Source organism: Syngnathus floridae, chromosome 3 (assembly GCF_059516105.1).
Source record: "Syngnathus floridae isolate MCC-2025c chromosome 3, RoL_Sflo_1.0, whole genome shotgun sequence".
Classification (NCBI taxonomy): domain Eukaryota; kingdom Metazoa; phylum Chordata; class Actinopteri; order Syngnathiformes; family Syngnathidae; genus Syngnathus; species Syngnathus floridae.
The window spans coordinates 138,837-166,023 of NC_142415.1; the positions used below are offsets into that span (position 1 = coordinate 138,837).

A 27,187-nucleotide genomic window follows, 5' to 3' on the forward strand; every position below is an offset into this window, starting at 1 on the left:
TTTACAACCGTTGACCAGAAAGAATCGTCGAAATTCGACGTCCCCCACAAACGCCACGCTCACTCGCTTTTCAGGGCAACAAAAGTACTTCTTTTTAAAAACGATGAGTTGTACTTACCGTGTACGCTCTGGACGGTCCAGTTGCAAGCAGAAAATAAAAATATTTCTCTTGTTAGTCGTATGTTACCATCCGCCGTGTCTTTGTCAACATCGCCGCCATTTTCCTACTTCCTGCTGCGAGCCACGCCCACGGATTTAAATTTGGGCGGAAGCTCTTTCCATTGGCGTCGTTTTCGCGTATAGCAAATCCGATTGGTTGGGAAGGGGGCACGGTTATGCAGCCGAGGGGTCCTGTGATCGGTGGGATGTAAAGTAGGCGTCGACGTCACGTCCGCGTCACGTGACCACGACGTGGCAGACGTCCTATAGCAACCGCTGTTTTGTTTAGTAGACTTACAGTTGTTATGCATTGACATAATGGCGCACACACCAAATAGATTTAAATAAATTAAATAGTTCTTCTGCCCACTCTCTTTTAAACAAGTTAACTCTCCCCGCGGATTTGAATTCCGGCGAAAGTTACGCCCATCGACGTCACGTATGTCACGTGACCACGACGTGGCAGATGTCAAATAGCAACCGCTGTTTTGTTTAGTAGATTTACAGTTGTTATGCATTGGCATAATGGTGTGCACTCAAAATAGATTTAAATAAATTAAATATTTCTTCTGCCCACTCCCTTTTAAACAAGTTAACTCTGCCCACGTCCATTGACGTCTTGTCTGCGTCACGTGACCACGACGTAGCGACGTCATATAGTAACCGCTGTTTTGATCAGTAGACTTAGTTATTATGCGTTGACATAATGGCGCACTGGTTAGCATGGCCACCTCTTAAGCATGATGTTGCGGGTTCGACGCCTGATCAATGTTAGCATGGAGTGAGCTGAAGTGCATGGCGCTGAAGATTTGAATCTTTGAAATGCGCTGAGGTCTGACATATCAGGCAGAATGGTTTGCCATCACGTTCAACAAAAAATAGAAACTTTCCCACTCTGATTAAAACGTCCTGTGTTCATCTACGTATTTTCGTTTTGCTGTGCATCTTTTCCCTGCCATTTCGAGAGCCCAATTGACACTCATAGTTTAAAGAAATGTGTTTGCCCATCCTACTTTGTGGAATTTCACCACATGCGCTTATGACCAAAATACCAAATTGAACTCAAGTGAAGCCAACACGCACAACCCCCCCCCCCCCCCCCACACACACACACACACACACACACAAATGTTGATATGAACATAAAAGAGCCGCATGCGGTTCGGGAGTTGCGGCTTGGCCAAACCTGTACTATACAACTTTATTTGTATAAAATTTTCACAACAGCTGTCACACAAACAAAGCGGGAGAAACCGAAGACGTGCGTGTTCCGCCCACGCTGGATTTATTTGCACCTTTGAAAAGACACCGTATTGCCGCAGATGTGGCAAAGAGTACTTTTGGGCATCTGAGACGGAAGGATGTCCAAAGCATCATGTCACCTGCTCTGGTAGGCATGGTGGTGGGACGTTGAGGTCAACCGCTTTGGGGTTGGCTGAATCTTTGATCGCAGGATGCCACACACTTGAAGACAGAAGCAGAAAAGCAGAGCTAAATGCAAAATGTACTCACCGGTGACTCCAATTTTTTTCCCCCCTGAAGAAACAGCTGGACGGGTGGCCCCGGCTGGCCAGTGGGACTCTTGTTATTCTGACCCTTTTTAGTGCGCGTTTGGGGCAACAACCGTTTTTTGTGGCGCTCTCTTCTGGTTCAAAAGTGCCCTGCATGTGAATTTGCTTTTCCTGCCTTCTGATTGGATGAGCGCCGGTGTGACGCGGTGCCTCTGTCACCGTGGCGGGGGGTATACGTTGGCATCGGAGCGTCTGCCAACGTCTGAGACCGGCTGGCAGTGTATCGGAGGTGTCGAGTGCGGTGCCGCTGGAGCTCACTCACCAGCTGGTGTTAGGGCCACAGAATGAAGGCCAAGGAGAAGAATAGAAAGAGAAACAGAAACTTCTCCTCCAATTGTTTGATTTGTCTCTTCTGAGCTTCGATGAATTCTTTCAGCTCTTTGTTCCTCTAGGACGGACAAATGGAAAGTGGCATTCAAAAGCCAGTAAGCGTGCAAGTAAGTGCCGGGCTGGCTTTGGGCCCTTACCTGTTGCGCGCTGTGCAGCAGATCCATTCTCTCTTGGAGGATGCAAGCGTCGCGCTCCCTCAACTCGCACATCAGGGCTCGCTTCCATTGGTCCACGGCGCTCCTAAGCTCTTCTCTCTGATCCGCCGTCAGCACGTCATTCACGCCAGCGTGGCTGGCTTTTTCGCCGTCCGTGGCGGGGCAGTCCCGCTGCGGTAGCGCCTCGTACAACATGGCCTCCAGCTCCAGGATCCTCTGGGCCGCAATCCTCGTCCATCAGTGGTCCGGCGGGAGATTTGAGGGAGGCTTACCTTATGAGCCTGGTCCATGGAACACTTCCTGAAGTCCAACTCTTCATCCAGGTAGCCCTTCTGCTTGCAGAACATAGAAGAGCCCAAAGGCACAGCGTCAACAAGCTTCTTTCAGCGCAAAGCCTTCCAAAAGTCACATTTGAGCCGCCGAGTCTCGTGGAGTGCGAACATAAGGAGTTCGACATACACTTACGGCGTTATAGCCCAGGATGTCCAGCTTCTTCATCAGATCACTGATGACGATGTCCGGGGGAAAGGCGCAAGGAGCAATGTAAGGTGTTCTGGGACCTCGGGTTAAGGTTAGGGTTGCGAGGGACGCCTTACGTACGCTCACGCCCTCGGCCTCGCAGTAGATCTGCAAAGGGCTGAGGCCGTCTGGGAAACGGACTTGCAGAAACTTCAAGACGGGGGAGCGCCACTCCCTCTCCTGAAAGGCAGAGGCATGCATCCGTCCGTCCGTCCGTCCGTCACATCTCTGGCCTCAACACGCTTGTGCGAGTCTTCCCACCTCCAGCTCCAGGATGCGGAACTCAAGCAGTTCGTTTTGGTCTCGGATATCCTGGATGTGCTCTTTCAGACGCGCTTCTTCCGCCTCCATCCGCCTGACCTGAAAAGACAGTCAGACCTCATCTGCGGGGCTTCCCGACGGGTGTGACGCCAAGCGACTCCGCCCAGCGCCTTTCTTTCCGTCACCTTTTCGGCCAACTGCTGATTGCTCTGACGCAGCAGCTGCTTCTCCTCCACCCACTTGACATTCTAGAAGAGACAAACGCGTGGACAGCTTTGGAATGTTGTGTCATTTTCATCCACAAATTCTTTGGTTGACTGGAAAATGACATTTGCTTTTCTCCGCATTTTCCCAGCCACATTCGGGGGGGGGGTTGGTCCAGTAATGCCAGACGAATGAGTGACTGAAGAATGTAGCTATTTTGTCTGAGAAAAAGGTGTGCTCATTGATGAGCTTACCTGTCCTTGTTGCTTCAGCGCTGACTCCAGATCTGCTACTCTGCTTTGATAGTGACCCATTTCTACCATCAGCTTTTCTCTGGTCTGAAAGGAGGAGGAGGGAGGCTCCTCCTCCTCCTTTCAGACCAGAGAACACCCGAGGCTGGGTGAGAACGGGGAGGCTGCGACCCGGCCGGGGGTTGCGGGAAGGGGCGCCACCTTGATCTCCTTCTCGGCGTCGTAGTCCCCTTCGCTGGTCTGGGCTAGCAGAGCGTAGGCTCGTTGCAGCGCTTGATATTCTTGCGTCAGCTGGCGGTAGCGAAGCTCCGCCTCTTCATGCACACACCAATGCAACACAGCACTAGTACCAGAATCAGTCAGACCGGCGACAAAGCACCCGCGACGCAAAGACGAGTCCGATTCCAGGCTGAAGAGGAATGTTTGGTGCCAATACGCTGGCAGAAATGGCGGGCTACCTCTTCGGGTTCCGTGTCGGGGGTTCTGTCGGTGTGAAAAGACAAGGACGATCCGTCCGAGTCCACCAACACGTCTTCGTCGTAGCCGTAAAATGTTTCGATGACCTGCGGGCGCGGAAGCAAACATCTCGCTGAACAAACTGAAGCGACACCTCACGATGAATCGACGAGAGGAACGATAGCGAGAAAAAGGCCATTTCATCTTGCGCAACACCAAGCAGCCGCAAACAAACAGACTCACCTTGCAGGACCTCACGCTTTGTTCCTCCTCAGAGATTCTCGACGTCGGTATCGTAGCAGCAAATCTCTCTCCTGTCGACACAAATAATCCGCCTTTGAGATTCTTTGGATGCAAAGGGAACGAACGGCTCCGGCGCAGAAACAAACGCGACTCACAATGACATTTCTGACATGAGCTCCTGTCTCCAGAGCCTGAAAAACACGTCACCGGCGATGATTGGAGGGACGCTCGTCTTTTCCAAAAGTGACAACTACAGGGTGTGTCAGGGTTTTCCAGATTATCTTTATCGTATCATTATGTTGCTTTGACTTTGACTGCAACCTGTAATAAATAATATTATTTATCCCTTATTTATCCCTATAGCTTATCCCTTCCTACACAAAGTCGTAAAACACCCCTTGCTATGTTTTGACTAGAGGTCAAGGGCTTCCTCTATTCAATCCACTCTTACACCCACCCTGTTTCTCTTAATTAAAATGCTCGTGCAGGAGCCGAGAGTCAGACTTCATTCGTACAACGGATGGACTCTCCACCTGCAGGTGTCCAAAAGAACTTACTTGTCTCCCGTGTGGTTCTTGCAAAATAAGTTGGAGCGAGCGCAACTCTAACAGGGTGCATTTTGCCACTAGCTGCCTACGGACAATGATGTCGCGCTCGCGGCTCATGGTTGACGGGCTGAGCAGCCGGGCAAGTCCGTCGTTTTCAGCGCACAGCGAGTGGCAAAGGCGCTGACAAAACGGGAGCTTTGAGCTGCTGAAAACGGCAAAACAAGTCTAAAGCGTGTTCAAACGCGTGCGCACAATGCTCCTGCTTGAAAGGTCGGAATTTAAGGGGCCAATTTTTTGGATGGCGGCCGCCGGCCAAGCTTTGGACGGAAAAGATTTCCTGGCGACAGCGAGCGAGCGTGGCGCTGCCGTACGTGCACCGAGTCGCCTGCCTGAAGACCTTGGACAAGTCGTCGATGATGTGCCGCTGCTCCACAACTTGAAGGAACTCCATTTCACCGTCCTGCTGGCCGCAACCGCGGTCCAGGTCATTGAGCGAACTAGGCCTTCTCTGTGGAACACAAATGCAGTGGACTCTGTTGGCACGCCGCCGTTGTCCGCGTCGACTTACCAAGCTTGCCATCTCCTCGTTCTCCTGGGTGACAAAGCGCACTTTGTTTTCAAGGCGACACAGCACCAGCGAGAGTTCTTCATTCTTCCTGCTCAGGCGTTTGTTTTTGTACAGGAGTGGCAGAAACTGGCTTTCTGTTTCTCTCAGTCGCTTTAGCTGCAAGCATGAAGTGCGGGATGTGAAAGACGCACAACACGCGGGCCAGAACGTATCCATTCCTTTTGCATCGGTTTGAACGGAATCGTGGCTTTGGCTCCCAATAAAAGACATCTACCAGGCAACCGACTCGACGCGCCGCTCAACTAATAAGCAAGCGCAATGGGTGCCTCGCTGGATGGCGCGCATCAAACGTAGCGCAAACCTTCAAGCGTGCCGTCAATAAATTACCAGTTCATTGCGCTCTTCAGAAAGCAGGGCGTTTCGATCCTCCAGGTTCCTGATGACTGCGCTGAGCTCAGCGATTTTCAGATGAAACCGTCGCGTGTCCCGATCCTCCTGAGACTGAAAACGCCCCGCAACACACACACACAAGCACTCGTTCAAAGTTCAAAACTGTTTTTGTGCTACCTTCCTCCAGCAACGAACTAAGTCATGCGTACTGCAAGTGTGTGATGAGGTGGCTTACGCAATGAAGAGGATTGCTAGTAGCGGCGTTGACCCCACTTCCAGGGTAGTTTAGGCCCGCCCTTTGGGAATCCCTCAGGGCAGCAATCTGCTGCTCGGCAGCCTGAGTCTGCAGCTGAAGGCGGTGGACGTGGCCGGCCCCAGGGCTTCATCCAAAACACTAACCGCTCTGTCTTTCAGCTTGATCTCATCCGTCTGGATGTACAAACGGGGAGCGCTCAGGCAGGCGGGCAAACTCATTTGCCAGAATTGTGACAAAAACAAAGAGAGCAACCGGCCAATTTTTTTTCTTGAATCGACTGGAACACCTTTGCTGTGACAAAAGCGAAGCGAGCAACCGGACATTTTCTTCTTGTGAAATAGAATAGAATAGAATGCCTTAGGTGTCATTGCACTGCAGGTATACAACGAAATTGGGAACATAGCCACGCACCGCGCATCTGATCAGTCCTACCAGTCGGCGGATCTCCCTCTCGCAGTCTCTCTTGGTTCGGCTCAGCTCCTCCCGATGCTGGTGATGAGCCGATCGGAGCTCGGCCGCTCGGGACTGCCAGGCCTGCTGGGCCGCTGCCAGGGCTTCTTCCGCGCTCCTGGTGGAGGCGACACCGCTCGGTCTCCCGACACCGCCGCGTCTCCTCCACCTCCGCCAGCAAAGCGCCCCCCCTCCTCACCTGAGCAGACATTGCGCCACACCGGGCCGTTGAGACCGCAACGGAGCGCCGCGACGCTTACTGGGGACAAGCTACACAATACGGTAGCGGCCGCATCGAAGCCCGACGTGGCGTGCGGATAGTCAGACACGGATAGAGCGGATCACCTTGTCCATGGAGCCGTCCCTCAGGCTGAGGACCAAGGCATTCAGTCGCTGGATCTCTCCATCTTTGATTTTGATCACTCTCATCAGCTCCATTTCATGCTGCCGCAGTAATGTCTCCCTGGTAATGGCTAACTCTTTCTGCTTCTCCTCATGGAGTTTGCTTTTGAGTTCCGTCATGGCGGCGGTGGCACGGTGGTGCTCCGCCCGCAGGTCCTGACTTCTCTCTCTCTCCAGACAGCTGACCTGACATGACTTAGACTTAGACTTAGACAAACTTTATTGTCATCTTGTCTGCACATGGTGCATACAAAACGAAATTCCGTTGCATACGTCTTACAACAAAGTAGTGATATTGCAGTTGAATAGAAGTAACATATCCTATGAAAATATATATATATACATATACTATATATATATATATATATATATATTAAAAATAAGTATAAAGTGCAGCAGTGATAATTATGCAATAGTGCAAGTAGGCAAAACAGTATTCAAGAGTGTGCAGAGGAATGCTAAACCATGTATTAAACTTCTATTTAAAGGGTTTATACAAGTTCAGTAAAGTTGGTAGTGCGAGATAGTGCAAGATAGAGGTCCGTAGTGTCATAAAGTACAGTTCTGTGAATGTGTGATGCAGAGTTCAGTTTAGAGCTCAACAGTTCTAGTGTTCAACAGTCTGATGACAGCAGGGAAAAAGCTGTTGCAGAACCTGGTGGACCTGCAGCGGATGCTGCAAACCTCTTCCCAGAGGGCAGCAGGGAGAACAGTCCATGGTGGGGGTGTGATGGGTCATTGATGATGTTACGGGCACGGGACATGCAGCGCTGAGATGAAATGTCCTGAATGGAGGGAAGAGGAGCCCCTATGATCCTCTCTGCTGTCCTCACCACTCTCCTCACGTTCTTCCAATCGGAGGCGGTGCAGCCTCCACACCACACAGAGAGACAGCTTGTCAGAATGCTCTCTATGGTGCTCCTGTAGAACGTCCTCATGATGGGTGGGGGCAGGTGGGCTCTCCTCATCCTCCGCTGTAAGTACAAGCGCTTCTGTGCCCTCTTGACCAGTGCCGTAGTGTTCATAGTCCAGGTGAGGTCTTCTGTGATGTGGACCCCCAGGAATTTGGTGGTGCTGACCACCTCCACAGCTGAGCTGTTGATGATCAGTGGAGCGTGGTGAGGCTGTTTTTTCCTGAAGTCGACGATGATCTCCTTCATCTTCTCCTCATTCAGGATCAGGCTGTTTTCTCTGCACCAGCCCACCAGCTGCTCCACCTCCTCTCTGTAGTCCAGGTCGTTGTTGTCTCTGATGAGCCCCACCACCGTTGTGTCGTCTGCTGACTTCACGATGTGATTGGTGGTGAACCTGAGGACGCAGTCGTGTGTCATCAGGGTGAACAGCAGGGGGCTCAGGACGCAGCCCTGAAGGGAGCCTGTGCTGAGGGTGATGACATCAGAGGTGTTCTGTCCGACCCGGACTGACTGAGGTCTGTTGCTGAGGAAGTCTAGCAGCCAGTTGCGAAGGGGGGTGTTGAAGCCCAGGTGTTCCAATTTTCCTACCAGATGCTGTGGGATGATGGTGTCAAACGCTGAGCTGAAGTCCAGGAACAGCCTCCGCACATGGGTGTTCTTCTCCTCCAGGTGAGCCAGGCTCAGGTGAAGAACGGAGAAGATGGCGTCCTGAGTGGAGCGGTTTTGCCGGTCGGCAAACTGGAACGGGTCAAATAATAGGGGGAGTCTGGAAACGATGTGACCTTTAAGCAGCCTTTCGAAGCACTTCATCATAACCGGAGTCAGTGCAACAGGCCGGTAATCATTAAATGAGGTGATTTGAGGTTTCTTCGGCACCGGAATGATGGAGGCAGTCTTAAAGCACGCCGGCACTGTGGCTTGGCCCAGCGAGGTGTTAAAAATGTCTGTGATGACCCCAGCCAGATGACTTGCACATTCCCTGAACACACGCCCAGGAATGTTGTCGGGGCCAGGGGCCTTACAGGGGTTGACTCTCCTCAGGGTCTTCAACACATCGGCGGAGTCAAGGCAGAGTACCTCCTCTTCCTGATGGGGGACAGTTTTAACTGCTGGAGTGCCGTTTAGTGCCTCGAACCTCCCAAAGAAGTTATTTAGACCATTTAGAAAGTCAGCATCAACTACACCCACCGGGGGGGGGGGGGGGGGAGAGTGAGTTGTAGTCTGTAATCGCCCGTATGCCTTGCCACATACTCCTGATGTTTTTGACGTCGTGGAAACGATCCTGAAATTTTCGACTGCGGTCTCACTTCGCTATCCTGATGGCACGGTTCAAGTTGGCTCTCGCTGTCCTCAGTGTCTCCTTGTCGCCAGACTTGAAGGCAGAGTTCCGCGCTCGTAGCGTTTGACGTACCTCCTCAGTCATCCAGGGTCGTTGGTTGCCCCGGGTGATGATATTCTTAGTGGTGCTGACGTCCTCGGTGCATTTGTTGATGTAGGCTGACACAGTCATGGCACACGCATGTCTAATCTACATCGGGAAAACTGGGAGGGAGGGAGGGAGGCAGGCAGGGAGGCAGGCAGTGTCTGTCTGTTGAGGTTTTCACCTTGTTCTTCTCCTGCTGAAGTTCTAACTGGACGTCCATCAGTTTGGTTCTCAGCTCGTCATTGGCGGCCTGAAGGGCGTCCGTTCGCTCCGCCTTGGCCCGCCCTGCCGGAGCTCGTTTGGACATCTCTTACTCGAGTCTCGCCCGGTCGTCAGTCAGAGATCACAACATTTGTACCTGGAGAGCACAAACGCAGCGCTGTTTTCCACTGGCTTCGAACTCAACTTCAATCGGTACCGTAACTTACAACATCATAAACATAGAACTAGCTTGACTTATTCATTGAATAAATGCATTTGGTTCTTCAAAACTGCATCACGCAACATAGCGTGACCGAGACGGCCGTTATCCACCTGCGTGAAGTTATTTGGTGAAATGAATGAGATGTTTAAGACACCATCGTTCTGTCTCTATGTAGATGAAGGGAAATAATCGATTGCTGAAGGTCCAAAGGTGTTGTGATAAACAAATAAACATATTAGTGATTAGTGACATATTTGTGATAAACATATTAGGCAGGATAATCACATATGTTAACGTGACTGCCCACACTGTATTTATTTATGGTTATTTGTTAAATCGAGTACTGTTAGACATGAAATAGGAAGTGTTTAACATAAATGGAAGACGAAAGGGGTACTCACCATTGTAGCTCCTGCTGGTCAATGATACGAGCCTCTTCTTGCAGTGGAAAACATACAGCCAACAAACACCGTGGAACCTAAAGGAATGAAATTAAACATTAACATTTAGCCTCAACCAACATTCACAGATACAACGCAACGCAAACTACACAAACGTAAATCTTTTTAAACACAATGAGTTGTACTTACCGTGTACGCTCTAGACGGTCCACTTGCAAGCAGAAAATAAAGATATTTCTGTTGATAATCGTCGTGTTTGTATCCGGTGTCTCGCTCAAGGCCATTGCGCCCACAGATTTGAATTTTGGCGAGAGTTCAGCCTATTGACGTCATTTCCGCGGTGTAATACCCGCATATCTGAAACGGCAAAGTTAAGAGTAGAGTTAAATAAAGTTTTTAGTCAACGCAATAATTTACAACCGTTGACCAGTCGAAATAATCGTCGAAATTTGGCGTCTGTGGCTGGAAGCAGACGCCGAGTTCGACATTCCTCCCAAACGCCACACTCCCTCGCTTTTCAGGGCTAAAAAAAAACAGTTGTAATTACCTTGTACGCTCTAGACGGTCAAGTTGCAAGCTGAAAACAAAAATATTTGCCTTGTTAGTCATCGTGTTACTAACCGCTGTGTCTTGTTTGCCAGAATTGCCGCTTTCCTACTTCCTGTTGCAAGCCACGCCCACGGATTATAATTTTGCCGTGAGTTCCGCCTATTGACGTCATGTCCGCGTCACATGACTGCGACGTAATATTATCTAAAACTGTTTGTGCGGTATTGTGTTGTTCTGTGCGGTATTGTGTTATTCTGTGCGGCGTCGTGTTGTTCTGTGCGGCGTCGTGTTGTTCAGTGCGACGTCGTGTTGTTCAGTGCGGCATGGTGTTGTTCAGTAAGGCATGGTGTTGTTCAGTGCGGCATGGTGTTGTTCAGTGCGGCATAATGTTGTTCAGTGCGGCATGGTGTTGTTCAGTGCAGGATGGTGTTGTTCAGTGCGGCATGGTGTTGTTCAATGCAGGATCGTGTTGTTCAGTGCAGCATAATGTTGTTCAGTGCAGCATGGTGTTGTTCAGTGCGGCATGGTGTTGTTCAATGCAGCATGGTGTTGTTCACTGCGGGATGGTGTTGTTCAATGCGGGATCGTGTTGTTCAGTGCGGCATAATGTTGTTCAGTGCGGCATGGTGTTGTTCAGTGCGGCATGGTGTTGTTCAGTGCGACATAATGTTGTTTAGTGCGGCATAATGTTGTTCAGTGCGGCATAATGTTGTTCAGTGCGGCATGGTGTTGTTCAGTGCGGCATGGTGTTGTTCAGTGCGGCATGGTGTTGTTCAGTGCAGGATGGTGTTGTTCAGTGAGGCATGGTGTTGTTCAATGCGGCATGGTGTTGTTCAGTGCGGGATGGTGTTGTTCATTGCGGCATGGTGTTGTTCAGTGCGGCATGGTGTTGTTCAGTGCGGCATGGTGTTGTTCAGTGCGGCATGGTGTTGTTCAGTGCGGCATAATGTTGTTCAGTGCGGCATAATGTTGTTCAGTGCGGCATGGTGTTCAGTGCGGGATGGTGTTGTTCAGTGCGGGATGGTGTTGTTCAGTGCGGCATGGTGTTCAATGCGGAATGGTGTTGTTCAGTGCAGGATGGTGTTTTTCAGTGCGGCATGGTGTTGTTCAGTGCGGCATAATGTTGTTAAGTGCGGCATGGTGTTGTTCAGTGCGGCATGGTGTTGTTCAGTGCGGCATGGTGTTGTTCAGTGCGGCATGGTGTTGTTCAGTGCGGCATAATGTTGTTCAGTGCGGCATGGTGTTGTTCAGTGCGGCATGGTGTTGTTCAGTGCGGGATGGTGTTGTTCAGTGCAGGATGGTGTTGTTCAGTGCGGCATGGTGTTCAGTGCGGGATGGTGTCTTTCAGTGCGGCATGGTGTCGTTCAGTGCGGCATAGTGTCTTTCAGTGCGGCATGGTGTCGTTCAGTGAGGCATGGTGTTGTTCAGTGCGGCATGGTGTTATTTAGTGCGGCATGGTGTTGTTCAGTGCGGGATGGTGTTGTTCAGTGTGGCATGGTGTTCAGTGCGGCATGGTGTTGTTCAGTGCGGTATCGTGTTGTTCAGTGCGGTATCGTGTTTCTCAGTGCGGTATCGTGTTGTTCAGTGCAGTATCGTTATGTTGTTCGTATTGTGTTGTGTTGTTCGTAATGTGTTGTGTTGTTCGTATTGTGTTGTGTTGTTCATATTGTGTTGTTCATATTGTGTTGAGTTGTTCGTATTGTGTTGTGTTGTTCGTATTGTGTTGCCTTTAACACTTAGCCTCTAACACTTAGCCTCTAACACTTAGCCTCTAGCATCTAGAAGGTAAATAAATAGGAAGGAAGGACTCACCGGTGACGTCTTCGCCCACGTCCAAGCGTTGTACTTTGTATTTTCATCCTTCTGACAGTGGAAAACATAGCCAACAAACACCGTGGAACCTAAACGAATGAAAGAAAACTATCATTTGGCCACAACCAACATTCACAGATACAACACAATGTGACGTGCGGGGTTGAGGTTAAAGGTTGAGTGAAGGGCCCTCGTTTTAAACTACTTTTTTGAAAAGGATTGGGAACAAGTAAGACGTATTTAATTTATTTAATGGGAAGTAGTAAGAGCTATTGAATTTAATCTATGTATTATATTCTATTGTATTGTATTCTGTTGTATTCTTTTGGATTGTATTCACACTAACCCCACTAAAACTTCAGCCCACAAAAACTCGCCTCTGGCGCCTAGCCTCTGGCACTTAGCCTCTAACACTTAGCCTTTAACACTTAGCCTTTAACACTTAGCCTTCAACACTTAGCCTAGAAGGTGAATAAATAGGGTTAAAGGTTGAGTGAAGGGACCTCGTTTTAAACTACTTTTTTGAAAAGGAGTGGGAACAAGTAAGACGTATTTAATTTATTTAATGGGAAGTAGTAAGACTTATTAAATTTATTTAATCTACTTTTCTTCCCAGGCAAAATTTGATGTGCTGCAATTCCAAATTTCCAAAGTGAATGAAGGAATGAAGTCCTTTAAATTATGATTTTGTATAAATACTAGGCATTAACACAAAATCGACGGCACAAAATGGGCAGACTTTACTTGTTTGAAAAGGACTGGTTACAAGACAGACTTTTTTAATTTATTTAATGGGAAGAAGACTTATTTAGTTTAATTGATCTATTTTTGTTCCCTGGCAAAATTCGATTTGCTGCAATTCCAAATTTCCAAAGTGAATGAAGGAAAGAAGTCGTTTAAATTATGATTTTGTTTAAATACTAGGCATAGACACAAAATCTACGGCACAAAATGGGCAGACTTTACTTGTTTGAAGAGGACTGGTTACAAGACAGACTTTTCTGATTTATTTAATGGGAAGAAGACTTATTTAGTTTATTTAATCTATTTTTGTTCCCTGGCAAAATTGGATTTGCTGAAATTGTATTTTGCCAAATCTTGCCTTGAGACCTGATAGGAAGTATTAAACGCTTAGTTAAATCAATACAAGTTGGTAATAAGAGCGAGTAATGTTGGTTGAACCGATGAATGAAGGTTGAAAGCAATTTAAATTATGACTTTGTATAAATACTAGATATTAACAGAACATCTACTGCGCGAAATGGGCAGAGTTTACTTGTTTGAGAAGGAGTGGCTTATTCAAAACTAAGATTTATTTAATCTGTTTGTTCCCAGGCAAAATTGGATATGATGCAATTCCAAATTTCACCACATGATGGTGCCCAATTTTGACTTCATAGGACATATTAAACACTTAGCTTGTTATTATGTTCAAGGTAATCAGATTTGTTTATTATTCTAATGGCCTCTTCAAAACTATTCTGGATTACTACTTTGGATCTATTCTACATTACTTGGCAACAACATACTCTGTAACAGATTAGGAAGTATAATCATATATGTTAACTTGAGAGTGCCCACACTCAATCTACTTATCGTGATGTGTTAAATCAATTACTGTTAGACATTATTTGTCTGATAATCTACCAAATCTTTGAATTGAAGAATTTGTGATTTAATTAATAGCTTGTTCAGGGTAATCAGACTTGTATATAATTCTAATGGCCTTCTTTTGAAAACTATTCTGAATTACAACTTTGGATCTTATATTACTTTGCAACAATCTACTCGGTGACAGATTAGGCAGTATAATCACATATGTTAACTTCAGTGCCCACACTGTATTTATTTATGGTTATTTGTTAAATCAAGTACTGTTAGACATGAAATAGGAAGTGTTTAACATAAATGTTATGGCTACTCACCATTGTAGCTCGCTCCTGGTCAATGATACGAGCCTCTTCTTGCAGTGGAAAACTTGCAGCCAACAAACACCGTGGAACCTAAAGGAATGAAATTAAACATTAACATTTCGCCTCGACCAATTTTCACACGTACAACGCAACGCGGCTACACTTCTGCTATTACAAACGTAAATCTCCTTAAACACAATGAGTGTTACTTACCGTGTACGCTCTAGACGGTCCAGTTGCAAGCAGAAAATAAAGATATTTCCGTTGATAATCGTCGCTGCTCAGTGGCTCACGGCCATCGCGCCAACAGATTTGAATTTTGGCGGAGGTTCGGGCAATTACGTCATATCCGCGGCACATGACTGCGACGTAATACCCGCTTATCTGAAACGGCAGTTAAAAGTAGAGTTACATCAAGTTTTCTTGGAACCTAAACGAATGAAAGAAAACTATCATTTGGCCACAACCAACATTCACAGATACAACACAACGTGCGGGGTTGAGGTTAAAGATTGAGTGAAGGGCCCTCGTTTTAAACTACTGTTTTGAAAAGGAGTGGGAACAAGTAAGACGTATTTAATTTATTTAATGGGAAGTAGTAAGACTTATTAAATTTATTTAATCTACTTTTCTTCCCAGGCAAAATTTGATGTGCTGCAATTCCAAATTTCCAAAGTGAATGAAGGAATGAAGTCCTTTAAATTATGATTTTGTATAAATACTAGGCATTAACACAAAATCGACGGCACAAAATGGGCAGACTTTACTTGTTTGAAAAGGACTGGTTACAAGACAGACTTTTTTAATTTATTTAATGGGAAGAAGACTTATTTAGTTTAATTGATCTATTTTTGTTCCCTGGCAAAATTCGATTTGCTGCAATTCCAAATTTCCAAAGTGAATGAAGGAAAGAAGTCGTTTAAATTATGATTTTGTTTAAATACTAGGCATAGACACAAAATCTACGGCACAAAATGGGCAGACTTTACTTGTTTGAAGAGGACTGGTTACAAGACAGACTTTTCTGATTTATTTAATGGGAAGAAGACTTATTTAGTTTATTTAATCTATTTTTGTTCCCTGGCAAAATTGGATTTGCTGAAACTGTATTTTGCCAAATCTTGCCTTGAGACCTGATAGGAAGTATTAAACGCTTAGTTAAATCAATACAAGTTGGTAATAAGAGCGAGTAATGTTGGTTGAACCGATGAATGAAGGTTGAAAGCAATTTAAATTATGACTTTGTATAAATACTAGATATTAACAGAACATCTACTGCGCGAAATGGGCAGAGTTTACTTGTTTGAGAAGGAGTGGCTTATTCAAAACTAAGATTTATTTAATCTGTTTGTTCCCAGGCAAAATTGGATGTGATGCAATTCCAAATTTCACCACATGATGGTGCCCAATTTTGACTTCATAGGACATATTAAACACTTAGCTTGTTATTATGTTCAAGGTAATCAGATTTGTTTATTATGCTAATGGCCTCTTCAAAACTATTCTGGATTACTACTTTGGATCTATTCTACATTACTTGGCAACAACATACTCTGTAACAGATTAGGCAGTATAATCATATATGTTAACTTGAGAGTGCCCACACTCAATCTACTTATCGTGATGTGTTAAATCAATTACTGTTAGACATTATTTGTCTGATAATCTACCAAATCTTTGAATTGAAGAATTTGTGATTTAATTAATAGCTTGTTCAGGGTAATCAGACTTGTATATAATTCTAATGGCCTTCTTTTGAAAACTATTCTGAATTACAACTTTGGATCTTATATTACTTTGCAACAATCTACTCGGTGACAGATTAGGCAGTATAATCACATATGTTAACTTCAGTGCCCACACTGTATTTATTTATGGTTATTTGTTAAATCAAGTACTGTTAGACATGAAATAGGAAGTGTTTAACATAAATGTTATGGCTACTCACCATTGTAGCTCGCTCCTGGTCAATGATATGAGCCTCTTCTTGCAGTGGAAAACTTGCAGCCAACAAACACCGTGGAACCTAAAGGAATGAAATTAAACATTAACATTTCGCCTGGACCAACATTCACACGTACAACGCAACGCGGCTACACTTCTGCTATTACAAACGTAAATCTCCTTAAACACAACGAGTGTTACTTACCGTGTACGCTCTAGGCAAAATTGGATGTGATGCAATTCCAAATCTATCTGAAACGGCAGTTAAAAGTAGAGTTACATCAAGTTTTCTTTTTTAATCAACACAATCATTTACAACCGTTGACCAGAAAGAATCGTCGAAATTCGACGTCCCCCACAAACGCCACGCTCACTCGCTTTTCAGGGCAACAAAAGTACTTCTTTTTAAAAACGATGAGTTGTACTTACCGTGTACGCTCTGGACGGTCCAGTTGCAAGCAGAAAATAAAAATATTTCTCTTGTTAGTCGTATGTTACCATCCGCCGTGTCTTTGTCAACATCGCCGCCATTTTCCTACTTCCTGCTGCGAGCCACGCCCACGGATTTAAATTTGGGCGGAAGCTCTTTCCATTGGCGTCGTTTTCGCGTATAGCAAATCCGATTGGTTGGGAAGGGGGCACGGTTATGCAGCCGAGGGGTCCTGTGATCGGTGGGATGTAAAGTAGGCGTCGACGTCACGTCCGCGTCACGTGACCACGACGTGGCAGACGTCCTATAGCAACCGCTGTTTTGTTTAGTAGACTTACAGTTGTTATGCATTGACATAATGGCGCACACACCAAATAGATTTAAATAAATTAAATAGTTCTTCTGCCCACTCTCTTTTAAACAAGTTAACTCTCCCCGCGGATTTGAATTCCGGCGAAAGTTACGCCCATCGACGTCACGTATGTCACGTGACCACGACGTGGCAGATGTCATATAGCAACCGCTGTTTTGTTTAGTAGATTTACAGTTGTTATGCATTGGCATAATGGTGTGCACTCAAAATAGATTTAAATAAATTAAATATTTCTTCTGCCCACTCCCTTTTAAACAAGTTAACTCTGCCCACGTCCATTGACGTCTTGTCTGCGTCACGTGACCACGACGTAGCGACGTCATATAGTAACCGCTGTTTTGATCAGTAGACTTAGTTATTATGCGTTGACATAATGGCGCACTGGTTAGCATGGCCACCTCTTAAGCATGATGTTGCGGGTTCGACGCCTGATCAATGTTAGCATGGAGTGAGCTGAAGTGCATGGCGCTGAAGATTTGAATCTTTGAAATGCGCTGAGGTCTGACATATCAGGCAGAATGGTTTGCCATCACGTTCAACAAAAAATAGAAACTTTCCCACTCTGATTAAAACGTCCTGTGTTCATCTACGTATTTTCGTTTTGCTGTGCATCTTTTCCCTGCCATTTCGAGAGCCCAATTGACACTCATAGTTTAAAGAAATGTGTTTGCCCATCCTACTTTGTGGAATTTCACCACATGCGCTTATGACCAAAATACCAAATTGAACTCAAGTGAAGCCAACACGCACAACCCCCCCCCCCCCCCACACACACACACACACACACAAATGTTGATATGAACATAAAAGAGCCGCATGCGGTTCGGGAGTTGCGGCTTGGCCAAACCTGTACTATACAACTTTATTTGTATAAAATTTTCACAACAGCTGTCACACAAACAAAGCGGGAAAAACCGAAGACGTGCGTGTTCCGCCCACGCTGGATTTATTTGCACCTTTGAAAAGACACCGTATTGCCGCAGATGTGGCAAAGAGTACTTTTGGGCATCTGAGACGGAAGGATGTCCAAAGCATCATGTCACCTGCTCTGGTAGGCATGGTGGTGGGACGTTGAGGTCAACCGCTTTGGGGTTGGCTGAATCTTTGATCGCAGGATGCCACACACTTGAAGACAGAAGCAGAAAAGGAGAGCTAAATGCAAAATGTACTCACCGGTGACTCAAATTTTTTTCCCCCCTGAAGAAACAGCTGGACGGGTGGCCCCGGCTGGCCAGTGGGACTCTTGTTATTCTGACCCTTTTTAGTGCGCGTTTGGGGCAACAACCGTTTTTTGTGGCGCTCTCTTCTGGTTCAAAAGTGCCCTGCATGTGAATTTGCTTTTCCTGCCTTCTGATTGGATGAGCGCCGGTGTGACGCGGTGCCTCTGTCACCGTGGCGGGGGGTATACGTTGGCATCGGAGCGTCTGCCAACGTCTGAGACCGGCTGGCAGTGTATCGGAGGTGTCGAGTGCGGTGCCGCTGGAGCTCACTCACCAGCTGGTGTTAGGGCCACAGAATGAAGGCCAAGGAGAAGAATAGAAAGAGAAACAGAAACTTCTCCTCCAATTGTTTGATTTGTCTCTTCTGAGCTTCGATGAATTCTTTCAGCTCTTTGTTCCTCTAGGACGGACAAATGGAAAGTGGCATTCAAAAGCCAGTAAGCGTGCAAGTAAGTGCCGGGCTGGCTTTGGGCCCTTACCTGTTGCGCGCTGTGCAGCAGATCCATTCTCTCTTGGAGGATGCAAGCGTCGCGCTCCCTCAACTCGCACATCAGGGCTCGCTTCCATTGGTCCACGGCGCTCCTAAGCTCTTCTCTCTGATCCGCCGTCAGCACGTCATTCACACCAGCGTGGCTGGCTTTTTCGCCGTCCGTGGCGGGGCAGTCCCGCTGCGGTAGCGCCTCGTACAACATGGCCTCCAGCTCCAGGATCCTCTGGGCCGCAATCCTCGTCCATCAGTGGTCCGGCGGGAGATTTGAGGGAGGCTTACCTTATGAGCCTGGTCCATGGAACACTTCCTGAAGTCCAACTCTTCATCCAGGTAGCCCTTCTGCTTGCAGAACATAGAAGAGCCCAAAGGCACAGCGTCAACAAGCTTCTTTCAGCGCAAAGCCTTCCAAAAGTCACATTTGAGCCGCCGAGTCTCGTGGAGTGCGAACATAAGGAGTTCGACATACACTTACGGCGTTATAGCCCAGGATGTCCAGCTTCTTCATCAGATCACTGATGACGATGTCCGGGGGAAAGGCGCAAGGAGCAATGTAAGGTGTTCTGGGACCTCGGGTTAAGGTTAGGGTTGCGAGGGACGCCTTACGTACGCTCACGCCCTCGGCCTCGCAGTAGATCTGCAAAGGGCTGAGGCCGTCTGGGAAACGGACTTGCAGAAACTTTAAGACGGGGGAGCGCCACTCCCTCTCCTGAAAGGCAGAGGCATGCATCCGTCCGTCCGTCCGTCCGTCCGTCACATCTCTGGCCTCAACACGCTTGTGCGAGTCTTCCCACCTCCAGCTCCAGGATGCGGAACTCAAGCAGTTCGTTTTGGTCTCGGATATCCTGGATGTGCTCTTTCAGACGCGCTTCTTCCGCCTCCATCCGCCTGACCTGAAAAGACAGTCAGACCTCATCTGCGGGGCTTCCCGACGGGTGTGACGCCAAGCGACTCCGCCCAGCGCCTTTCTTTCCGTCACCTTTTCGGCCAACTGCTGATTGCTCTGACGCAGCAGCTGCTTCTCCTCCACCCACTTGACATTCTAGAAGAGACAAACACGTGGACAGCTTTGGAATGTTGTGTCATTTTCATCCACAAATTCTTTGGTTGACTGGAAAATGACATTTGCTTTTCTCCGCATTTTCCCAGCCACATTCGGGGGGGGGTTGGTCCAGTAATGCCAGACGAATGAGTGACTGAAGAATGTAGCTATTTTGTCTGAAAAAAAGGTGTGCTCATTGATGAGCTTACCTGTCCTTGTTGCTTCAGCGCTGACTCCAGATCTGCTACTCTGCTTTGATAGTGACCCATTTCTACCATCAGCTTTTCTCTGGTCTGAAAGGAGGAGGAGGGAGGCTCCTCCTCCTCCTTTCAGACCAGAGAACACCCGAGGCTGGGTGAGAACGGGGAGGCTGCGACCCGGCCGGGGGTTGCGGGAAGGGGCGCCACCTTGATCTCCTTCTCGGCGTCGTAGTCCCCTTCGCTGGTCTGGGCTAGCAGAGCGTAGGCTCGTTGCAGCGCTTGATATTCTTGCGTCAGCTGGCGGTAGCGAAGCTCCGCCTCTTCATGCACACACCAATGCAACACAGCACTAGTACCAGAATCAGTCAGACCGGCGACAAAGCACCCGCGACGCAAAGACGAGTCCGATTCCAGGCTGAAGAGGAATGTTTGGTGCCAATACGCTGGCAGAAATGGCGGGCTACCTCTTCGGGTTCCGTGTCGGGGGTTCTGTCGGTGTGAAAAGACAAGGACGATCCGTCCGAGTCCACCAACACGTCTTCGTCGTAGCCGTAAAATGTTTCGATGACCTGCGGGCGCGGAAGCAAACATCTCTCTGAACAAACTGAAGCGACACCTCACGATGAATCGACGAGAGGAACGATAGCGAGAAAAAGGCCATTTCATCTTGCGCAACACCAAGCAGCCGCAAACAAACAGACTCACCTTGCAGGACCTCACGCTTTGTTCCTCCTCAGAGATTCTCGACGTCGGTATCGTAGCAGCAAATCTCTCTCCTGTCGACACAAATAATCCGCCTTTGAGATTCTTTGGATGCAAAGGGAACGAACGGCTCCGGCGCAGAAACAAACGCGACTCACAATGACATTTCTGACATGAGCTCCTGTCTCCAGAGCCTGAAAAACACGTCACCGGCGATGATTGGAGGGACGCTCGTCTTTTCCAAAAGTGACAACTACAGGGTGTGTCAGGGTTTTCCAGATTATCTTTATCGTATCATTATGTTGCTTTGACTTTGACTGCAACCTGTAATAAATAATATTATTCATCCCTTATTTATCCCTATCGCTTATCCCTTCCTGCACAAAGTCGTAAAACACCCCTTGCTATGTTTTGACTAGAGGTCAAGGGCTTCCTCTATTCAATCCACTCTTACACCCACCCTGTTTCTCTTAATTAAAATGCTCGTGCAGGAGCCGAGAGTCAGACTTCATTCGTACAACGGATGGACTCTCCACCTGCAGGTGTCCAAAAGAACTTACTTGTCTCCCGTGTGGTTCTTGCAAAATAAGTTGGAGCGAGCGCAACTCTAACAGGGTGCATTTTGCCACTAGCTGCCTACGGACAATGATGTCGCGCTCGCGGCTCATGGTTGACGGGCTGAGCAGCCGGGCAAGTCCGTCGTTTTCAGCGCACAGCGAGTGGCAAAGGCGCTGACAAAACGGGAGCTTTGAGCTGCTGAAAACGGCAAAACAAGTCTAAAGCGTGTTCAAACGCGTGCGCACAATGCTCCTGCTTGAAAGGTCGGAATTTAAGGGGCCAATTTTTTGGATGGCGGCCGCCGGCCAAGCTTTGGACGGAAAAGGTTTCCTGGCGACAGCGAGCGAGCGTGGCGCTGCCGTACGTGCACCGAGTCGCCTGCCTGAAGACCTTGGACAAGTCGTCGATGATGTGCCGCTGCTCCACAACTTGAAGGAACTCCATTTCACCGTCCTGCTGGCCGCAACCGCGGTCCAGGTCATTGAGCGAACTAGGCCTTCTCTGTGGAACACAAATGCAGTGGACTCTGTTGGCACGCCGCCGTTGTCCGCGTCGACTTACCAAGCTTGCCATCTCCTCGTTCTCCTGGGTGACAAAGCGCACTTTGTTTTCAAGGCGACACAGCACCAGCGAGAGTTCTTCATTCTTCCTGCTCAGGCGTTTGTTTTTGTACAGGAGTGGCAGAAACTGGCTTTCTGTTTCTCTCAGTCGCTTTAGCTGCAAGCATGAAGTGCGGGATGTGAAAGACGCACAACACGCGGGCCAGAACGTATCCATTCCTTTTGCATCGGTTTGAACGGAATCGTGGCTTTGGCTCCCAATAAAAGACATCTACCAGGCAACCGACTCGACGCGCCGCTCAACTAATAAGCAAGCGCAATGGGTGCCTCGCTGGATGGCGCGCATCAAACGTAGCGCAAACCTTCAAGCGTGCCGTCAATAAATTACCAGTTCATTGCGCTCTTCAGAAAGCAGGGCGTTTCGATCCTCCAGGTTCCTGATGACTGCGCTGAGCTCAGCGATTTTCAGATGAAACCGTCGCGTGTCCCGATCCTCCTGAGACTGAAAACGCCCCGCAACACACACACACAAGCACTCGTTCAAAGTTCAAAACTGTTTTTGTGCTACCTTCCTCCAGCAACGAACTAAGTCATGCGTACTGCAAGTGTGTGATGAGGTGGCTTACGCAATGAAGAGGATTGCTAGTAGCGGCGTTGACCCCACTTCCAGGGTAGTTTAGGCCCGCCCTTTGGGAATCCCTCAGGGCAGCGATCTGCTGCTCGGCAGCCTGAGTCTGCAGCTGAAGGCGGTGGACGTGGCCGGCCCCAGGGCTTCATCCAAAACACTAACCGCTCTGTCTTTCAGCTTGATCTCATCCGTCTGGATGTACAAACGGGGAGCGCTCAGGCAGGCGGGCAAACTCATTTGCCAGAATTGTGACAAAAACAAAGAGAGCAACCGGCCAATTTTTTTTCTTGAATCGACTGGAACACCTTTGCTGTGACAAAAGCGAAGCGAGCAACCGGACATTTTCTTCTTGTGAAATAGAATAGAATAGAATGCCTTAGGTGTCATTGCACTGCAGGTATACAACGAAATTGGGAACATAGCCACGCACCGCGCATCTGATCAGTCCTACCAGTCGGCGGATCTCCCTCTCGCAGTCTCTCTTGGTTCGGCTCAGCTCCTACCGATGCTGGTGATGAGCCGATCGGAGCTCGGCCGCTCGGGACTGCCAGGCCTGCTGGGCCGCTGCCAGGGCTTCTTCCGCGCTCCTTCCGCGCTCCTGGTGGAGGCGACACCGCTCGGTCTCCCGACACCGCCGCGTCTCCTCCACCTCCGCCAGCAAAGCGCCCCCCCTCCTCACCTGAGCAGACATTGCGCCACACCCGGCCGTTGAGACCGCAACGGAGCGCCGCGACGCTTACTGGGGACAAGCTACACAATACGGTAGCGGCCGCATCGAAGCCCGACGTGGCGTGCGGATAGTCAGACACGGATAGAGCGGATCACCTTGTCCATGGAGCCGTCCCTCAGGCTGAGGACCAAGGCATTCAGTCGCTGGATCTCTCCATCTTTGATTTTGATCACTCTCATCAGCTCCATTTCATGCTGCCGCAGTAATGTCTCCCTGGTAATGGCTAACTCTTTCTGCTTCTCCTCATGGAGTTTGCTTTTGAGTTCCGTCATGGCGGCGGTGGCACGGTGGTGCTCCGCCCGCAGGTCCTGACTTCTCTCTCTCTCCAGACAGCTGACCTGACATGACTTAGACTTAGACTTAGACAAACTTTATTGTCATCTTGTCTGCACATGGTGCATACAAAACGAAATTCCGTTGCATACGTCTTACAACAAAGTAGTGATATTGCAGTTGAATAGAAGTAACATATCCTATGAAAATATATATATATACATATACTATATATATATATATATATATATTAAAAATAAGTATAAAGTGCAGCAGTGATAATTATGCAATAGTGCAAGTAGGCAAAACAGTATTCAAGAGTGTGCAGAGGAATGCTAAACCATGTATTAAACTTCTATTTAAAGGGTTTATACAAGTTCAGTAAAGTTGGTAGTGCGAGATAGTGCAAGATAGAGGTCCGTAGTGTCATAAAGTACAGTTCTGTGAATGTGTGATGCAGAGTTCAGTTTAGAGCTCAACAGTTCTAGTGTTCAACAGTCTGATGACAGCAGGGAAAAAGCTGTTGCAGAACCTGGTGGACCTGCAGCGGATGCTGCAAACCTCTTCCCAGAGGGCAGCAGGGAGAACAGTCCATGGTGGGGGTGTGATGGGTCATTGATGATGTTACGGGCACGGGACATGCAGCGCTGAGATGAAATGTCCTGAATGGAGGGAAGAGGAGCCCCTATGATCCTCTCTGCTGTCCTCACCACTCTCCTCACGTTCTTCCAATCGGAGGCGGTGCAGCCTCCACACCACACAGAGAGACAGCTTGTCAGAATGCTCTCTATGGTGCTCCTGTAGAACGTCCTCATGATGGGTGGGGGCAGGTGGGCTCTCCTCATCCTCCGCTGTAAGTACAAGCGCTTCTGTGCCCTCTTGACCAGTGCCGTAGTGTTCATAGTCCAGGTGAGGTCTTCTGTGATGTGGACCCCCAGGAATTTGGTGGTGCTGACCACCTCCACAGCTGAGCTGTTGATGATCAGTGGAGCGTGGTGAGGCTGTTTTTTCCTGAAGTCGACGATGATCTCCTTCATCTTCTCCTCATTCAGGATCAGGCTGTTTTCTCTGCACCAGCCCACCAGCTGCTCCACCTCCTCTCTGTAGTCCAGGTCGTTGTTGTCTCTGATGAGCCCCACCACCGTTGTGTCGTCTGCTGACTTCACGATGTGATTGGTGGTGAACCTGAGGACGCAGTCGTGTGTCATCAGGGTGAACAGCAGGGGGCTCAGGACGCAGCCCTGAAGGGAGCCTGTGCTGAGGGTGATGACATCAGAGGTGTTCTGTCCGACCCGGACTGACTGAGGTCTGTTGCTGAGGAAGTCTAGCAGCCAGTTGCGAAGGGGGGTGTTGAAGCCCAGGTGTTCCAATTTTCCTACCAGATGCTGTGGGATGATGGTGTCAAACGCTGAGCTGAAGTCCAGGAACAGCCTCCGCACATGGGTGTTCTTCTCCTCCAGGTGAGCCAGGCTCAGGTGAAGAACGGAGGAGATGGCGTCCTGAGTGGAGCGGTTTTGCCGGTCGGCAAACTGGAACGGGTCAAATAATAGGGGGAGTCTGGAAACGATGTGACCTTTAAGCAGCCTTTCGAAGCACTTCATCATAACCGGAGTCAGTGCAACAGGCCGGTAATCATTAAATGAGGTGATTTGAGGTTTCTTCGGCACCGGAATGATGGAGGCAGTCTTAAAGCACGCCGGCACTGTGGCTTGGCCCAGCGAGGTGTTAAAAATGTCTGTGATGACCCCAGCCAGATGACTTGCACATTCCCTGAACACACGCCCAGGAATGTTGTCGGGGCCAGGGGCCTTACAGGGGTTGACTCTCCTCAGGGTCTTCAACACATCGGCGGAGTCAAGGCAGAGTACCTCCTCTTCCTGATGGGGGACAGTTTTAACTGCTGGAGTGCCGTTTAGTGCCTCGAACCTCCCAAAGAAGTTATTTAGACCATTTAGAAAGTCAGCATCAACTACACCCACCGGGGGGGGGGGGGGGGAGAGTGAGTTGTAGTCTGTAATCGCCCATATGCCTTGCCACATACTCCTGATGTTTTTGACGTCGTGGAAACGATCCTGAAATTTTCGACTGCGGTCTCGCTTCGCTATCCTGATGGCACGGTTCAAGTTGGCTCTCGCTGTCCTCAGTGTCTCCTTGTCGCCAGACTTGAAGGCAGAGTTCCGCGCTCGTAGCGTTTGACGTACCTCCTCAGTCATCCAGGGTCGTTGGTTGCCCCGGGTGATGATATTCTTAGTGGTGCTGACGTCCTCGGTGCATTTGTTGATGTAGGCTGACACAGTCATGGCACACACATGTCTAATCTACATCGGGAAAACTGGGAGGGAGGCAGGCAGGGAGGCAGGCAGGGAGGCAGGCAGTGTCTGTCTGTTGAGGTTTTCACCTTGTTCTTCTCCTGCTGAAGTTCTAACTGGACGTCCATCAGTTTGGTTCTCAGCTCGTCATTGGCGGCCTGAAGGGCGTCCGTTCGCTCCGCCTTGGCCCGCCCTGCCGGAGCTCGTTTGCACATCTCTTACTCGAGTCTCGCCCGGTCATGAGTCAGAGATCACAACATTTGTACCTGGAGAGCACAAACGCAGCGCTGTTTTCCACTGGCTTCGAACTCAACTTCAATCGGTACCGTAACTTACAACATCATAAACATAGAACTAGCTTGACTTATTCATTGAATAAATGCATTTGGTTCTTCAAAACTGCATCACGCAACATAGCGTGACCGAGACGGCCGTTATCCACCTGCGTGAAGTTATTTGGTGAAATGAATGAGATGTTTAAGACACCATCGTTCTGTCTCTATGTAGATGAAGGGAAATAATCGATTGCTGAAGGTCCAAAGGTGTTGTGATAAACAAATAAACATATTAGTGATTAGTGACATATTTGTGATAAACATATTAGGCAGGATAATCCTTAAACACAATGAGTGTTACTTACCGTGTACGCTCTAGACGGTCCAGTTGCAAGCAGAAAATAAAGATATTTCCGTTGATAATCGTCGCTGCTCAGTGGCTCACGGCCATCGCGCCAACAGATTTGAATTTTGGCGGAGGTTCGGGCAATTACGTCATATCCGCGGCACATGACTGCGACGTAATACCCGCTTATCTGAAACGGCAGTTAAAAGTAGAGTTACATCAAGTTTTCTTGGAACCTAAACGAATGAAAGAAAACTATCATTTGGCCACAACCAACATTCACAGATACAACACAACGTGCGGGGTTGAGGTTAAAGATTGAGTGAAGGGCCCTCGTTTTAAACTACTGTTTTGAAAAGGAGTGGGAACAAGTAAGACGTATTTATTTATTTAATGGGAAGTAGTAAGACTTATTAAATTTATTTAATCTACTTTTCTTCCCAGGCAAAATTTGATGTGCTGCAATTCCAAATTTCCAAAGTGAATGAAGGAATGAAGTCCTTTAAATTATGATTTTGTATAAATACTAGGCATTAACACAAAATCGACGTCACAAAATGGGCAGACTTTACTTGTTTGAAAAGGACTGGTTACAAGACAGACTTTTTTAATTTATTTAATGGGAAGAAGACTTATTTAGTTTAATTGATCTATTTTTGTTCCCTGGCAAAATTCGATTTGCTGCAATTCCAAATTTCCAAAGTGAATGAAGGAAAGAAGTCGTTTAAATTATGATTTTGTTTAAATACTAGGCATAGACACAAAATCTACGGCACAAAATGGGCAGACTTTACTTGTTTGAAGAGGACTGGTTACAAGACAGACTTTTCTGATTTATTTAATGGGAAGAAGACTTATTTAGTTTATTTAATCTATTTTTGTTCCCTGGCAAAATTGGATTTGCTGAAATT

The 27,187-nt window shown here is 48.0% G+C and overlaps 5 protein-coding genes across 8 annotated transcripts in view; 1 reads left to right on the forward strand and 4 right to left on the reverse strand.

Moving 5' to 3' along the window:
- LOC148400019 (uncharacterized) overlaps nt 1-27,187 on the forward strand; it is a 298,099-nt gene that overhangs the window by 66,182 nt on the left and 204,730 nt on the right. The window lies entirely within an intron of this gene.
- LOC148400024 (janus kinase and microtubule-interacting protein 3-like) lies at nt 1,354-2,562 on the reverse strand. The gene is made up of 3 exons (XM_088372307.1): nt 2,488-2,562; nt 2,198-2,431; nt 1,354-2,118 (listed from the first exon to the last, which is right to left on the reverse strand). Exons 1-3 carry the CDS (start codon nt 2,560-2,562, stop codon nt 2,002-2,004), a joined length of 426 nt encoding a protein of 141 aa, XP_088228433.1. The 3' UTR covers nt 1,354-2,001.
- Nucleotides 2,676-4,940, reverse strand: LOC148400025 (janus kinase and microtubule-interacting protein 3-like). The gene is made up of 8 exons (XM_088371606.1): nt 4,305-4,940; nt 4,150-4,220; nt 3,909-4,013; nt 3,454-3,764; nt 3,181-3,243; nt 2,996-3,094; nt 2,816-2,914; nt 2,676-2,720 (listed from the first exon to the last, which is right to left on the reverse strand). Exons 4-8 carry the CDS (start codon nt 3,520-3,522, stop codon nt 2,718-2,720), a joined length of 333 nt encoding a protein of 110 aa, XP_088227732.1. The 5' UTR covers nt 3,523-3,764; nt 3,909-4,013; nt 4,150-4,220; nt 4,305-4,940; the 3' UTR covers nt 2,676-2,717.
- On the reverse strand, nt 17,769-21,771 carry LOC148400026 (janus kinase and microtubule-interacting protein 3-like). Of its 3 annotated transcripts, XM_088371412.1 has the most exons (12): nt 20,756-21,768; nt 20,601-20,671; nt 20,360-20,499; nt 20,103-20,215; nt 19,905-19,944; nt 19,633-19,695; nt 19,448-19,546; nt 19,129-19,362; nt 18,936-18,995; nt 18,646-18,879; nt 18,441-18,566; nt 17,769-18,071 (listed from the first exon to the last, which is right to left on the reverse strand). In XM_088371412.1, exons 7-11 carry the CDS (start codon nt 19,535-19,537, stop codon nt 18,450-18,452), a joined length of 735 nt encoding a protein of 244 aa, XP_088227538.1. In that variant the 5' UTR covers nt 19,538-19,546; nt 19,633-19,695; nt 19,905-19,944; nt 20,103-20,215; nt 20,360-20,499; nt 20,601-20,671; nt 20,756-21,768; the 3' UTR covers nt 17,769-18,071; nt 18,441-18,449. The 3 variants fall into 3 exon arrangements, with proteins under 3 accessions (XP_088227538.1, XP_088227537.1, XP_088227535.1); XM_088371411.1 differs by having other exon boundaries at nt 19,905-20,215; nt 20,360-20,464; nt 20,756-21,771; XM_088371409.1 differs by having other exon boundaries at nt 19,905-20,215; nt 20,756-21,771.
- On the reverse strand, nt 22,100-25,870 carry LOC148400027 (janus kinase and microtubule-interacting protein 3-like). The gene is made up of 5 exons (XM_088372118.1): nt 25,745-25,870; nt 23,169-23,411; nt 22,795-22,930; nt 22,342-22,535; nt 22,100-22,217 (listed from the first exon to the last, which is right to left on the reverse strand). Exons 1-4 carry the CDS (start codon nt 25,868-25,870, stop codon nt 22,528-22,530), a joined length of 513 nt encoding a protein of 170 aa, XP_088228244.1. The 3' UTR covers nt 22,100-22,217; nt 22,342-22,527.